Source organism: Aptenodytes forsteri, unplaced genomic scaffold (assembly GCF_000699145.1).
Source record: "Aptenodytes forsteri isolate BGI_AS27 unplaced genomic scaffold, ASM69914v1 Scaffold192, whole genome shotgun sequence".
NCBI classification, from domain to species: domain Eukaryota; kingdom Metazoa; phylum Chordata; class Aves; order Sphenisciformes; family Spheniscidae; genus Aptenodytes; species Aptenodytes forsteri.
This window is the reverse complement of record NW_008794891.1, coordinates 625,886-640,143: the sequence shown is the minus strand read 5'-3', so window position 1 is coordinate 640,143 and position 14,258 is coordinate 625,886. Positions and strand designations below refer to the sequence as shown.

The window sequence follows — 14,258 nt, the reverse complement described above, 5'->3', positions numbered from 1 at the left end:
GGCCGCCAACTGGATGTAACTCCATTCACCACAACTCTCTGGGCCCGGCCGTCCAGCCAGTTTTTGACCCAGCAACCTGTTCTCTGGGCAACCTGTTCCAGCGTTCAATCACCTCTACAGTAAAAAAGTTGTTTTGCATATTTAAGTGGAATTTCCTGTTTCAGTTTGTGCCCATTACCTCTTATTCTGCCCCCGGATACCAATGAGAAGGGTGTAGCTATGCCTCCTTTACTGCTTCCTACCAGGTATTTATACACATCGATAAGATCCCCCCGAGCCTTCTCTTCTCCAGGCTGAAGAGTCCCAGCTCTCCCAGCCTCTCCTCGTGTGCCAGATGCTCCAGGCCTTTAATCATCCTAGTGGCCCTTTGCTGGACTCTCTTCAGTCAGCTGGCCCCCAGCCTGTACTAGTGCACGGGGTTATTCCTCCCCAGGAGCAGCACTTGGCATTTCCCTTTGCTGAACTTCACGAGGTCCCCGTCTGCCCAGTTCTCTAGTCTGCTGAGCTCCCCCTGAATGGCCAGTACTAGCCAGCACGCTGACTGGAGTGGCTACTAAATAGGCAAGTTCGACCAAGGGATGAGGAGAGAGAAGTCCTATTCTGGGTGAGAAACCACTACTGACGAAACCCACCTAATTTTCCAAAGTACTTGAAGTTATCAATGGGTGAAAAAGGACCAGCACAAAGTATCTGCACTAGAAAACAGGACAAACAGCAAAACAGGAGTAATGGAGAATCAACACCCTGAACAAAGATGATGGTGAAAAAAGGTGACAGAGTAAATAGAACACTGGTAAAAATGAAAGTTAATTCTTGGAAGAAATGACTTGTTTGCACCAAATTGCCTGGAAACACTGAAGAGACTGAGCACGCTATACCCACACCTCTAGGCTACCTGTCCCATGTGACAATCAGAAAAAACAAACAGTGCTCAGACACACAGAGAAATCAAAGTCCTGTGCTGTGAAACCTGGATCAGTGAACTCCGTCTGGTTATTCCCCACTCAAAAAGGCAACACAGACAGGAATGAGAAAAGGCACAAACTGTTTTCACAGATGAAGAGCCTCGACAAACAGTTCTGTTGTTCAAGACAGGCCTTTTTCACAGCCCCACTGCCAGAAGAAGGGGCAGGGAGCAAGACACCAGTCTGAGCAACCTGTGACGAATATTATCCTTTGTTCGTGGTTGAACACAAATCCCCTCCAACTACACAACTTACCAAATACTACCAGGGATCTAATCTCCTTACCTGGGATTCAGTGAGGTATCCAGCATCACGCCCCTGATCAAGACCAGTCTTTACAACCTAGTCAAGGAACAACAATAAAGATACACTGCTGTTAAGTCATGTCTGCCAACAGCTACGCTTTAATGAGATTACTTGTTTAGCTGCACCTCCTGTTTTCACAGGTGACCCCTCCCCAATATTCAAGGCACACTTCAGACGCTCTGGGTCCTGTCCATGCTGTTCAAAGCAGAGCTATGAATCACCTTGTCCTTCTAGCACAGAATAGCTACGATGGCAAGGCATTTTCTATCAGGTTAATTTTTTACACATACCTTGTGGTTTCAGGAATTGTTTTCAGGACTGTGCTCCTGTAATGTCATTGCTCTCAGAGTCAGAGGGGGGCATTCACAGGTTTTAGAGAAGTCTTGGCAACAACTTAAATAGTGAAAAGTCATTTTAAAATAAGGATTCAACCATGGACAGTGTCTGTAAGTAATACAATGCCTGCGTAGCTCAGGGGACTAACTTTTAAAGTACTGTGTGGTTAGTGCTACGAAAACAGCAATTCCTATTTTCCTGGCTTCAAACAGGTTAACCCCACTCTTTAGAAACTGTGTAGGAAACCTGGAAAAACTGCAGCTGAAAGTTTCATGGACAAAGGATTCCAGCAAAGCCTTTCCTCGGTTGGGATTCTTGATCTTCCCCTTACTGGTACCAGTACCACATAAATCAGTGATCATATTCTGGGAAGCTATTCTGAATTTTACCATGCCTGCTCGATGCACCACACAGCTAGCACTCATCAAGACTGATCTTCTGTGAAGATCAGGAGGTATGGCTTGACTCAGAGGAAGGAACCACCTTCCCTCTGTCTGTTGCCGTATTATCCCACAGATCCACCTTCACTGTGTTTTCTTGGGCCCCGCAGTGGGAGTTACCTCAATGATCTTTAGTGGAGCAGGGTAGAGTCCTTTGGTTTGCTTCTGAACTTTGCTCTCCACCGTCTTGTAGACTTGCTGCCTCACAAACGGAAGAGCCATAGCATAGTCTGTTATCTCTGCAAGATGGGACAAAACATGCCTCAGCACAGTGCTATATGCACAATCAGCCTTTAAATAATTAACATGAAAGTTAAAAAGTATAGCTGTGAATGTTGCATATCTGCAATAGAAACATGCACCTGAAACTCAGCCACAGGTAGCATGGTCTGCTCAGAAGGGTTTCTATGGCTAGTTCCACAGACCAGTCTCATTTAGGGCTGAAGTATCCTCCTAATACAACTGGTGACAGACTGAGCTCCGTGGAGTAGAACTCACACAGACATGTCATCACTTCTGGGCTCTGCTAACTGCATAAGGGTGCTGCTAAAGAGGACTGGCACAGAGCAGACCCGTGTGCCTCTTCCCACTCGATTACACAAGCTTGGTACAGAACTTGCTACTAAAACTTTGAAGATGGATAGTCCTCTGGAGGTAGCTGCTGCTCTCTCCCTGAGGCCTGGCTCCCTTCTAGAACACTTCAGGAGCCACCATGTGCAGCTCTGGCAACGCCACTTGAAGATCAGATCTGCAGAGCAATGTTTTCCCTACCAACCCACCTGGCTCAAGAGACAATTACAACATGAAATAACTTTGTTTTGAAAATGGAATTAAGTAGGAGCACGAACACATCCCCGAGAATCGAAGCTGGATTATACTCGCTACAGCCCCTTGGGATTTGGCTATGATGCCCACAGACTTACTCTGTATTAGCCCTTTCGATCTTTTGGCAGACACAGTCCTGTTGGCTAGTCCTCTGGCAAAGCCAATTGCTACCTCCTCCAAGTACTCAATCGTCCGTGCTTCTGGAGCCTTCACACCTGGCCCTGTGAACAAGAGAAGTCTTGAGGAAATGCAGCAGAAGTTATCACTGATGGATGATGATGCAGAAAAGCAAGGATGAGACAGCAACACGATGTTCCTTTGAATTGCTACCACTCTATTCCCCCCCAACCTGTTTGACTTTTCTTGATTAAGAAGAATGATAGAAAAGCTCAACAGGCAACTATGTGAAGGCCCCAAGGCATTTAATATCCACGGCATTATACAGAAATGCCAAAATGCCAACTCCCAGCGGGAGCAGACAGCAGTATGCCACTTAAACATCAACACTGCTTACAGAGCCATGGAATAGTGTTGGTTGGAAGGGGACACGGGAGGCCACCTGGTCTGACCCACTGCTCAAAGCAGGGCCAAATTCAAAGTTAAATCCAACTCTGGAATTAGATCAGGTTGCTTAGGGCCATGTTCTGCCAGTCCTCTCCAAGGATGGAGGTCCCATCACCTCTCTGGACCCCTGTTTCAGTGCCTGACCATCTTGTTGCAAATTGTGCCCTTTATTCTTCAACATTTTACTTTGCACAATTGCAGGCACCCCTGCACCTCAACAGAACTTCAGTGTTCTGCCTCCCCTCCCTCTCGTTGCACCTCTCCTTTCTTATGTGGTACAGTAAGTCTGCACAACTAAGTCGTACCAACACCGTTGCTATTAAACATACAGACAACAGTTATGAAGCGTTGTGTCCCTGAAAATTACCTGTACTGGAGCTGATGTCCAATGAAACCTCAACCTTTGACCTCAGGCGCAGGAAATCTCTCGCTTGCTTTAGCTAGTGCCACACACAGCAACACCTAGCCAGGCTCCAGGTGGTGTGCCACCCATCTTGTGGGTGCTAACTTAAAGCTGTCCCACAAACAACGAAGCAAGCCACCACAAAACGAGTTTTAGCAATCTCTGAGGGTGGGTTGCACAATTTGCAAGCACAAGACTCGTATCATCGGTACAGGAGGATAGAGTACAGGGCAGAAAAGGCAGTTGTGTCAAGTTGCTGGAGGCAAATGCAATGAGTCATTAATGAAAGAGCAATGCCCAGTGATTCTGCACAAAGCCACCATAAGGAGCCTGCAGCCAAACGTGCAGCCTTGGGCTCCCTCTGACCTAGCAGAGCCAAACGTGCAGCCTTGGGCTCCCTCTGACATAGGGGAACAAACCTGATGAGGTTACAACTCTGTATCCTTACAGCTGGGCAACCTCATTAACCTTCGCAATAAGCTGCTCCAGCCATACCCAGATGCTGCACAGAGCCTTCAGATCTAAGAAAACACCGCAGCAGACGACTACTCCCTGACACAAGAGACAGTTAAAGAACAAAAACAAAACAGAAACCCCCTCCTCTTTCACCTCCCACTACTCTCTCCCTCCACCAAAAGCTGAGGTCTTCAACTTTAAGGTTTCACCTCTCTTTGCATAGAAACTTGAGAGCGTATACTCAGCAGACCCCAGATGCTGCTGCCTGCTGGAGGGTCTCTCAGCAAGAAGCAAATAGAAGAGCACGTACATTTTGACCAGATGATGAAAGCTCACTGTTAGGAAGTCTCACTCATACCCTGGCAGTATGTCAGAGCCAGGCTAGAGGAAAACAGTCCAAACAAAACAACGTATTTCATTTTACAGGCAGCTCAGAAAACTTAACCCAGAGCTGCTGCATAGTCTACATTTCAGCAATGCCCAGTGGTTTTTAGAGAATTTATTGGAAATTTGAGAGCATTTGGGATTTCTGAGCTCAAACCGTACCAGCTTCCAAATTCTCTTCCCACCACTTCAAGGTAACATGTCTGAGACCTTCAGCTTTAGTGACCTGATGTGCTACAAGATGCGAATACCTGATTTCCCCTTTCCATTAGCTTGGGTGTTCAACACCAACAAGCACTGCACTTTGAAACTACAGCTGAAGAAAAGAGCTGTTTGTTTGTGAGTCTGAGCTATAAGAACTATTCAGGCGAGGTGGTCAAACCCACACGTGGGTTTACTTTACTTGTGGTTACGTCTCAACATTTTGTAGTGTCCTAACCCAGGAGCTCCAAGCTGTCAACTCACATCTGCTTTCTTATATAAAAGGCACACGCCAGAATTAGATCTGGGCACAGTAGTAAATAGATCAAGAGAATGCTGTAGAGCTCCCTACTGAAGGAGGACTGATTGCACCCCATGAAATTGCCTCCTGATTAATGCTGTCTCTCTCCTTCAAAGCTTTCTATAATCAGTTAAAGCATCGCCCCAGTTAAAGCCGCTTGTGCCCCAACGTTGAGAACGAACATGAGAATACGCAGCAGAAAGCATTCTGCCACTGGCTGCTAATTGAATGAACAAGGAATGCCTCTAATGCTTGCATATAATTTGTTTTTTTGTGTTCCTCTCCAGACGTGCTTATCTGGTCTGAGCTAGGATTCCAAACAGCTCTTCAGAAAGTTCAGGTTTCCTTTAAGCAAGCCAGTGTAATCATTGGTATAAAAAAAGCCACATTTGCTGGCTCTTAAAAGCCAATTCGTATTTAAGCAAGTATACAGCGGTGAAGTTTATTCAGGCAATTTTAACTCAAGCCTGGGTACCATTGATCCGTTTTATAAGCGAGAATACAGCTAAGGACATCTCATCCAGCTGAACACTGGCATGTGAGACAGAACAGACACAGGGCCTTCCCCTGCATTTCTCAGGGTAGACAGCAGCACCTCTTCTTTTTGTTTATTTTCTTTTCTCCAAATTCAGGAGCTAAAGGCCGCCAGGGTACTCTGGCCACGCTCTGCCTGGGGAAACCAAGCTCAGCACACTGCAACTGTGTGGCAGTACCAGCTGGCACAGTGGTTTCCATTCTAATTCCCGGCTGCAGCTGCTCAGACCTTTCAGAGGAGGCTGTGAAGGGTTTGCCCCTCCATTTAGTCACCTTCCAAGAAAGCCCCCCTAGTGAAGGAACAGCAGAAGCAAGAAATTATTCACTAGCCCACTCAGCACTTGGAAGTGCAATTTGGTCTGCAGTTTGCAAGGAATTTCTGCATCCAACTTAAAGTCAGTTGGCAATTCAGAGCGCCTAAGCTGTGGGGGGTTGGCTTCTTCTCAAGATCTCGTCACAGAGATTAACATCTCCAGGCTGCATAAATGTAGGCATCGGTCATCTATTCTCCTTTCATTACAGGTTGCAATCTGTCCCTCTGACATGATAAATGAGGAATGCAGGTTCTTATCTGTATAATTAGCTTGTGCAAGAGAGCCAGCAGGCCTGCCCTCTGTGCTAACCTTTCCCTATTCACTTAGCTGTAGCAGGAGCCTGACATTTCAAGGTCCCCGTGCACATGCCTCTAAGGTGGGAATGGAGAGTGCACTGCAGAGCATGGCAAGGACTTTGCAGTCCATATGCTTTGTCCCCACCAGCCTGCTGACTGCATCAATGGCTTCTCCACCCATTTCAGTAAGGCGGAGAGGTTAACTGACAGACAGCAGATCAAGCAACTGGGAGGCATCATGTCTGACCTAGTGGGTCCACCAGCTGGTCAACCAGACCCATCTTCTTTGCTCTGTCAGCACGGATGTTCCTTCCGGTCAGCATCATATCAAAGGCAGCAGGAATTCCCACCTGGAAGGGCAGAAAGGGGATTTCAGAATGGGAGCATGCCATGCAGCAGAAGGGGCTACCGAGTAAAGTTTTTCTCCTACTTACCATCTTTGGCAGCCTCTGAGTACCCCCTGCCCCTGGCAGGAGACCCAGTAACACTTCAGGTGTTCCCAAGATTGTTTTCTTGTCCTTTGTCGCTATTCTGTAGTGACAGGCAATGGCAACCTTAAAAAAGGAAGAGAAAACTAAAGGTTTCCCCGTGAAAGACCACAGAAGAACTGGGCATCCATCACAAAGCTCTCTTCTACACACTGCCTCAACTTTCTTCCCGACCCTACCCCAATTCCCTAATTCAACTGCCCAAATTCCCTCTGTGCTCACTGATGGCTTCTTCCAGCAAGAGAAGCGCACACAGGGCAGGTGACAGCAAGCAGCTATGACATGAACATGAAACTACCAAACTGAGCCAAGCTATTTTTAAATCTCATCTAGACCATCAAGGGCTAAATTCATTCACTACACTGAGAGCACGGTCCCATTTAGAGATCAGCCACGATACTTGGGTTTATCACTGGATCACCAAGTCCAGAATTGTCACCACAGTGCTTGTAAAAAGCTGTGACTGCTTGAGAAATCGGTACGCAACTGAAGAGACTCCATTCCCACAAGGTTATTCTGTTTTAACAGCTTTGCTCCAGGAATTACCACAGTCTTTCAGTTTACAAAATCCGAAATGGGGATTACAAAGCAAATACTGCACCCAGCCGAAGTGGCAAGCGACGGAGCACGGTACGCAGGCCAGGGTGCAGCCTGGCCAGGTTCCCCACGCTCATCCCTCTCACAACAACCTTTAAAAGAACAGAAGTTGCTGGGATACGAGACTCAGTTCATCTGAAAAGCAGCAATTTCCAGCCTGGACTCTGCCAGCAGCATTTATCCAGATCCAATGCCTGCTGGAAGCAGCCGGTTTTCCCTGGGACACTCTCATCTAAATATTAGCCTGGCCCACACAGATTCATATTTTATTAGCTCTCTTTCAACAGAAGCAGAAAAATTAGCATGGCAGGGCCTTGAAGCACAACCAAGCCATCAACTTGCCACAAACTCATTTGAATGGATGCAATGAACCCACGTCAGGTCTCACATCGCTCTCACAGTAAGTAGTCCTGCAGGCATCGTTTGGATAGTTTAGAGAACTGGCGCTGTCAACTCCCACTCCTGCTTGTCAGACCCAGAATGGTTCAATACCTCCAATCCTCCTCCCAGGCAGGAGCCACTGATGGCAGCAACTATGGGCTTTGGAGACTGCTCAATTTTTTCTAGCATCTTCTGTCCTTCCTGAGAGAGCTGAGTCACTTCCTGAGAAGTCTTGCAGGCTTCAATCATGCTGCAGTGAGGCAGAAAGGCTGATCAGAATTGCAAAAGCACCGAGAAAACGGCAGTAAAACGAGAGTGCTTCAAGGAGTTTGTTCCCCTTTTCCCACAAAGCTCCAGTGACTGACAGACAGGCAAGAGCTATTTAGTCCCCCAGCCTTAGATTAACAGACAACACAGGAAGACTACTAAATTCACTGGGTTAAGTCACTGCATGCTGACACCGGGCTGCGCCTGCAGGCAGTGAATGAGTTTCCTTGTGTCAGAGCTGTGAAAGCCTTTGGGGGAGAGGAGGAAGGGTCATAGGAAGCCTCAAAGCGCTTGCCAGGGAGGGTGGAGGGGAGAGCCCCGGATCACTTTTTAGAGGAGCAGATGGCCAGTGCTCTGATGTTGCACTCCGCCAATTAGAGACTCCCTGTGCCAATTATTCTCACGGAGGCTAGCAGCGTTTGCCAGGCAGGCGCAATTCAGGGGGCTCGTAGCGTTGAGACCAGCAGACACCTCTTTAAACACAGCCTGTCCTTTTGCTCTGCTTACCAGCTCTAGCTATTGCCTCCTTCCCACTGCAACATATATCAAGTCTCTGCCCCTGAATAAGGCCAGCCAAAAAGGTAACAAGGTTTTGAAGGGCCTATTCGTAATGCACCTTCTTTCCTCGGAGCTTTCTGGTTTTTAATGTCTTTAAACAACTATTCTGTCCTGCCCATGATGTCGGGACTAGAAGCCAATGGCACTCCAGGTCCCAGTGAGAGCACCCACACGGGTCGTCCCACACCCTGCGAACGTTACCCACGCCGAATCGCCTGGGAGGCTGCTCAGATGCTCCACGTGGCAGAGCGCCAAATCCTGCCTAATCAAGGGGCCACGCTGGCAGGCGGCCAGGCACTCAAACCCAGCCTAAATGAAGCCCTGCATGTAAATTATCTGTTCTTGCTGTGTCCCAGACCAAAGGACAATGCTCACCCCGGAGCCAGGAAGGGTTTCCTTGGCTGCACCCCAGCACGCAGGAAGGAGCGACCACGTGTTACAGCCAAATGGGGTTTAACGACTAGCCATGCTCCTCTTTATGAAGGTCCTAACTTCATTTGAGCAAGCTAGGCATCCTGTGCACACGGATTTCATTCCCAGCCTCTACCTCACCTCTGGGGAGGTGTCGGTGACAAATTGCTCAGACTTCACACTGGCCCTGGATGCTGGACTTCGGAGAAAGCTCCAGCAGCGTAACTTCTAAGGCCCCCATACTTACTCGATATCTGCTCCAGCAATGAAAGAGCCTGGCTTTGAAGAGATGAGGACGGCACTTTTGACAGCTTCATTGGCCCAGATCTCATTCATTACATCAGTAAACTCCGAGTTCAATTGTCTGGATAGAGTGTTCACCTGAAGGCAGCAGATACGCATGGTAAATAGGGAGCCCAGCAGACCGTGAAGTTTAACCTCTGATTAAGTACTGGACTCAGTCATCACATCATCAGAAAACTTGCACAGAAGACAGACTGACAACAAAAAGCCAAAGCCAATAGCAGGTCTAAACAGATTTTCCAAGCCAGTAGGAGCAGCAGCTCTACAGCCTTTCAAGATTTGCCTTCTGAAAAGTAAAGGACTAGACCCATCCAGGAATTCGCCCAACAGCCAGACCATTGCTTGGCACAATTGTAACGCTTCTGGGGTGCTCAAATCGAGCCCAGATTTGCTATAAAAGTTAGTTAATCTCGTGTCACAATACAGCAAGAAATAAACCTCCAGGATGAAACCTTGCAGCAGGTCATCGAGTAATCCGTTATTAAGAAGTTCCTCCTTAACCTCACCAACAGTGACCTCAAACACAGATTTTATGAGTTTCTAAGCTGTTTTTTTCTATATAACGGACACTCTCCTTAACCATCTTGAATCCAAGAACTTAGTAAGACTTAGCGGTATCTTGTGCCAGTGAGAGAGACAAGTTAGCTTAGTACATACAAAATATTTCCACGAGGCACTTTCACATGTCTCATTAAACGCCCAAATGCTCATTTTCCTATTTCTACTTTGCTCGCAACTTTGAAAGGCTGCAGGTTAGGAAAGTTCTAAAGTCTTAAATTAGAATTTTCAATGCCTTCTCTGCACAACTGCTATTCCTGCCATTTCCACTGATATGTCTATTAACCACAGCCAGCTACAACAGTACCTTTGAATTTGGTGTGTTGAAGCGTATAACAGCGACATCTCCTTTGACATCATAGCTAACGTGGGTTCTAGCTGGAGACAAACAGAAACGTGTTATCAGCTTACGCTCAGTGGGTTTTAAGAAAGAAAATGAACTCACACAGAAAAGCTTTACACTTACTCTGAAGAGCAGTGGAGGTGGAGATGTTACGGCAAGCATAACCTAAAGAAAAGACGTCGCAGATGTTAAAGCAATTCTCCGTAGTCTCAGCTTAACTCTCCTTCATTAATGCATCCTCCCATCTCCCCCCATCTGCCGAGTACAGCGTTTCGGAAAATCCTGAGTGCGAGCCAGTTCCTCCTCTTACGGCTTGACCTGTGCCACCACCAGAGTTCAGCAGACTCCGCGCTATTGAAGTGACCTTCACAGCACAGATTCCACACCGCAGCTTCCAATACCAGCAATGCCAAACTGAGGGCAAAAAACCCCCACAGCCTTCTTCCCAAAGAGCCGAGAAGAGATGAAGCGGGCGGCACGCACAGTTCAACACTTACTTCACACACTAAAGCAGAGACCTTGCTGCACTTTGGAGAGTTTCAAAGCCCGCAAGTTAACTTCTCCGCAAATCAAACATAACTGCCCTAGAATATTTCTGTAAAAACACGCTCGTGCCAGCGAATGGCGCCACCCCAAGTATTACTTCACAGATCACAGGCTGTACATCTGGTGAGCCACAAAAAGAGCACACAAAATATTTATTCTCGCCTCCATCTACCAGCAAAATACTTGATCCTTCTCTACTAATTACATATGGAAGCACCCAGACAAACTTGGCTCGTTTCAAAGCACTCTGAAAACTCAGACCACGGTATGAACAAGTTCTGTCCACAAGTGAAATGCCATTTTTCTGACTCATAAACCCCAGATCCCCTTTTTCTGCTGAGAAATTGAATTTGGCCTGATGACCTCTCGCTACACGAATGAATCTCAGTTCCATTCAAGCGACCTTGATCTTGACCGAGAGGATCCTCTAACGCAGATCTAGGCTCAATCACTGCCAAAGCTGCTTTAAGTCTGAAATCTAGTAAAAGTGTTACTTCTTAAGCACCATATGCACATCTACCGACTGGAACACAGCCATTTAGCTGGGGGAGGTTTGCTGCTCAACGCTGGTAAGACATTCAGGAATGAAACATTCCCGTTCCCAGCAGCAAGAAGGCAGAAAATGCAGCGCAGGGAGAACAAACTCAAAACCTCAGCCTGCACCTCACCAAGAGGTGGTTCCCCCCCCGCAGCCCCGTGACACGGGCCTCAGGGCTGGAGCTCCGCTGCACTTTGGCCCTCTTTCCACTTTGTCTCCGGTGCTGGCAGCAGGGACTGACCTTTGCGCTCCATTCCCCGAGCCCAGGACACATGGGGTGCAACACCGTGGGGATGGAAATTCGGTGTCAGTCTGTGCCGGCAGACAGGTTTGTGTGCGCGTGTGTGTGTCATGCGCCCACAACACCATTTTATAAACTAAGAGCGAACTGGTTTCCACTCCAAAGCTACTTTAAAGTATTTTTCGACTATGACAATACCCAGGTTGTGATAGCTGTAGCCAACATTAATTTCCCTGAACTTTTTGTGTGCTAAAGTCAGGTACTCCTGAAACTAAGTGCCAACGCTCATTTCCCACAAAACTGAGCGTGGTCTGACAACAATTTATCTGCTGACAGATGCTCCTCAGCAGAATATGACGCGCTTTCAACGGCAGTATTTTAACTCGATAAAAGCCACGCAGCTCCACTACTTTTAAAAAGAAGGCAAGGGCTGAACTATCTTACCGGATTAATTCGCTTCAATCCTGCGTTGCTGCACATGGCTAGGCACCACAGGAAGGTGAATTAGACCAAACAAATCTCAGCTGCAAGGCAAGCGATAACATTTTCCTTCCACACCCTCAGCCAGGCCTCTGCTAAGGCTGGGACGCGGGAAGGTAAGCAGCACATCGCCCTCCAACACTTACCAAAAGCAAAGCGCTGACTATGTAGTAAAAACTACCTCGCATGCAAAACACACAATCTCAATTAAAAATAAAAAGGGAATGGATTAATTAACTTTTTTCTCTTTCTATGGTCTAGCATACTTTCCTCTTTCACATCAGTTCCCAAACAGACTGCTTCCACGAAAGCCTTAAACCTTGAATTCCATTTTGCCTTTCAGTTCTAGCAAAACAAAAGATATGAAGTAGGGGAAAAAAAAATATATCAAGGGCACGACTGAACAAATCTCACTACATTTTAATATAAACTCTTTTGGGAAAGATACTGTCATTAGAGTAACAGCTGCTCAATATTTGAGTGAGGTTTCTTTAGCCTGACAGTATTTTATTTTACAGCCCAGAATACTTGTGGAAAACACATCTAAAACTAAAAGCACATTTGCTTGGTCACAGTCACAGCACATCTGCTTTAGGCGTTGATTCATTCAGCAGTACAACGATAACTTGCCAAGATCGGAGCCAGAAAAATCCTCCTTCAAAATGCTGAAGGAAGCAGCAGCAGGCCAGATGTACGCTTCCACCATTTCACTAACATTTGGTGTTATCCATTTATTTGGATAACATAACATAAATGTTATCCATTTGTTTGGTTAGTTCCATTCACTAACATAACTCTAGATTTAAAAGCCTTGAGTATCGATTCCATTTTCACCATTTCACTCGCTCCAATTAAAAGACCGTCTAGAGACGGGGACGCCAACACTTCAGACAGCTGCTCTCAGGACTTCGCCGAGAACCTGGATGCAGCAGAGAACGGAGAACACCCCTTTCACGCAATCTGGCCAGGACCTGTTTCTTCCCACTTTCTCTTTTCTCTGTTATTTCCTCGACTGCTTCCCTGTCCAGCACTTCCCCCTCCGGCCCTTCCACTCACCCGGACGCGGCATGCCACTTGAAGTGGGAACGGCATCCATGGATGGTTCAGGGAAAAAGCCTTCTTGCAGTCCTGGACCGAGCCAAGCACCAGCAGAGCGAACCAGCTGAAGCTCAGGACGACCCCCCATCAAGCACCAGCAGAGCGAACCAGCTGAAGCCCCCACGCTTTCAGCCCGTACCTGCGAGCTGATGGCACAGAGCGCCGAACAGCGAGCCACGAGACGGGAAACTTCTGACAAACTGAGCTTTCCTATTCCCTCTGGGAACCTGCTAGCACACGGCATGTGGCCCAACAGGTACGGCCAGCTCTCGAGCTCACGCTGTCTTCTGCCTGCTTGCTGCCTTCTGCACGCTTTTCGGCCTGCCCTGGCGAGGTCTGCGTCCAATTTAACAAACGCTTTGTTACGACAGAACACCACCATTAATTACGGCGAGTGACAGCGTCCTCACAGCAGCTCCAGGACTGTTTGTGATTAAGAATTTTGCTAGTTGTAACAAGAAGTCCAACCAACATCAGCCTGAGCACTCGCTCCAACACCGCACGTACAACAGGTATTAGGTTTAAACGAAACGCTGCTGGATTTCAGGCCAACATTGACACCAGACCCTGAGGCCCTTCAAAGTGCAGAGATAAGAACTGGTCTCCAATGCCTCTGAGCCTTGTCCTTCGGCCTTCCTAGGGGCACCTGGTGACTCCTTGCTTCGGTACCTCTGCGAGGAAGCACCACGACCCAGCACTGCAAACAGGCAGGAGAGCACCAAGGCCCTGCCCGGGCCGGCAGATTGCAAGGGGGGCATTGGTCCACAGCCGAGACGTCGGTGTACCAAAATAAAGACAGGTCGTGGGGCACCTGGAGACGCTAACACGCCTGGGGGCATCCTCCCCACCCACGCGGGGACACGGGGATACCCCTTTCCCACAGACACACCTGTGTGCCTGGAGGGGGGCCCCGGGATCCAGACATCCAAGGACGTGGGGATGCCCCCCCCACCCCCCGAGGCATCCACACACGGGCATCGGGGACACACACACGTGTAAGGACACGAGGACACTCTCTCCCTGTGGATCAGCTCACGGCAGCTCACGGGCCGAGGACAATCCTGCCTGGAGGGTCCGTCCCCCCACGCAGGGTCACAGAGACACCCACCCCCCCCCGACCCCAA

The 14,258-nt window shown here is 48.0% G+C and overlaps 1 protein-coding gene across 1 annotated transcript in view; it reads right to left on the bottom strand.

Moving 5' to 3' along the window:
• Positions 1 to 11,569, bottom strand: part of HADHA (hydroxyacyl-CoA dehydrogenase/3-ketoacyl-CoA thiolase/enoyl-CoA hydratase (trifunctional protein), alpha subunit) — a 25,637-nt gene extending 14,068 nt beyond the window's left edge. The window contains exons 1-10 of the mRNA XM_009275133.1: positions 11,557 to 11,569; positions 10,355 to 10,396; positions 10,196 to 10,266; positions 9,275 to 9,408; positions 7,903 to 8,041; positions 6,760 to 6,879; positions 6,573 to 6,675; positions 2,971 to 3,093; positions 2,168 to 2,286; positions 1,251 to 1,307 (exon numbers count right to left, since the gene is read on the bottom strand). Coding sequence (XP_009273408.1) covers positions 1,251 to 1,307; positions 2,168 to 2,286; positions 2,971 to 3,093; positions 6,573 to 6,675; positions 6,760 to 6,879; positions 7,903 to 8,041; positions 9,275 to 9,408; positions 10,196 to 10,266; positions 10,355 to 10,396; positions 11,557 to 11,569 — 921 coding nt within the window. The remainder of the gene's footprint in view (positions 1 to 1,250; positions 1,308 to 2,167; positions 2,287 to 2,970; positions 3,094 to 6,572; positions 6,676 to 6,759; positions 6,880 to 7,902; positions 8,042 to 9,274; positions 9,409 to 10,195; positions 10,267 to 10,354; positions 10,397 to 11,556) is intronic.
• Between the last annotated feature and the right edge of the window lie 2,689 nt (positions 11,570 to 14,258).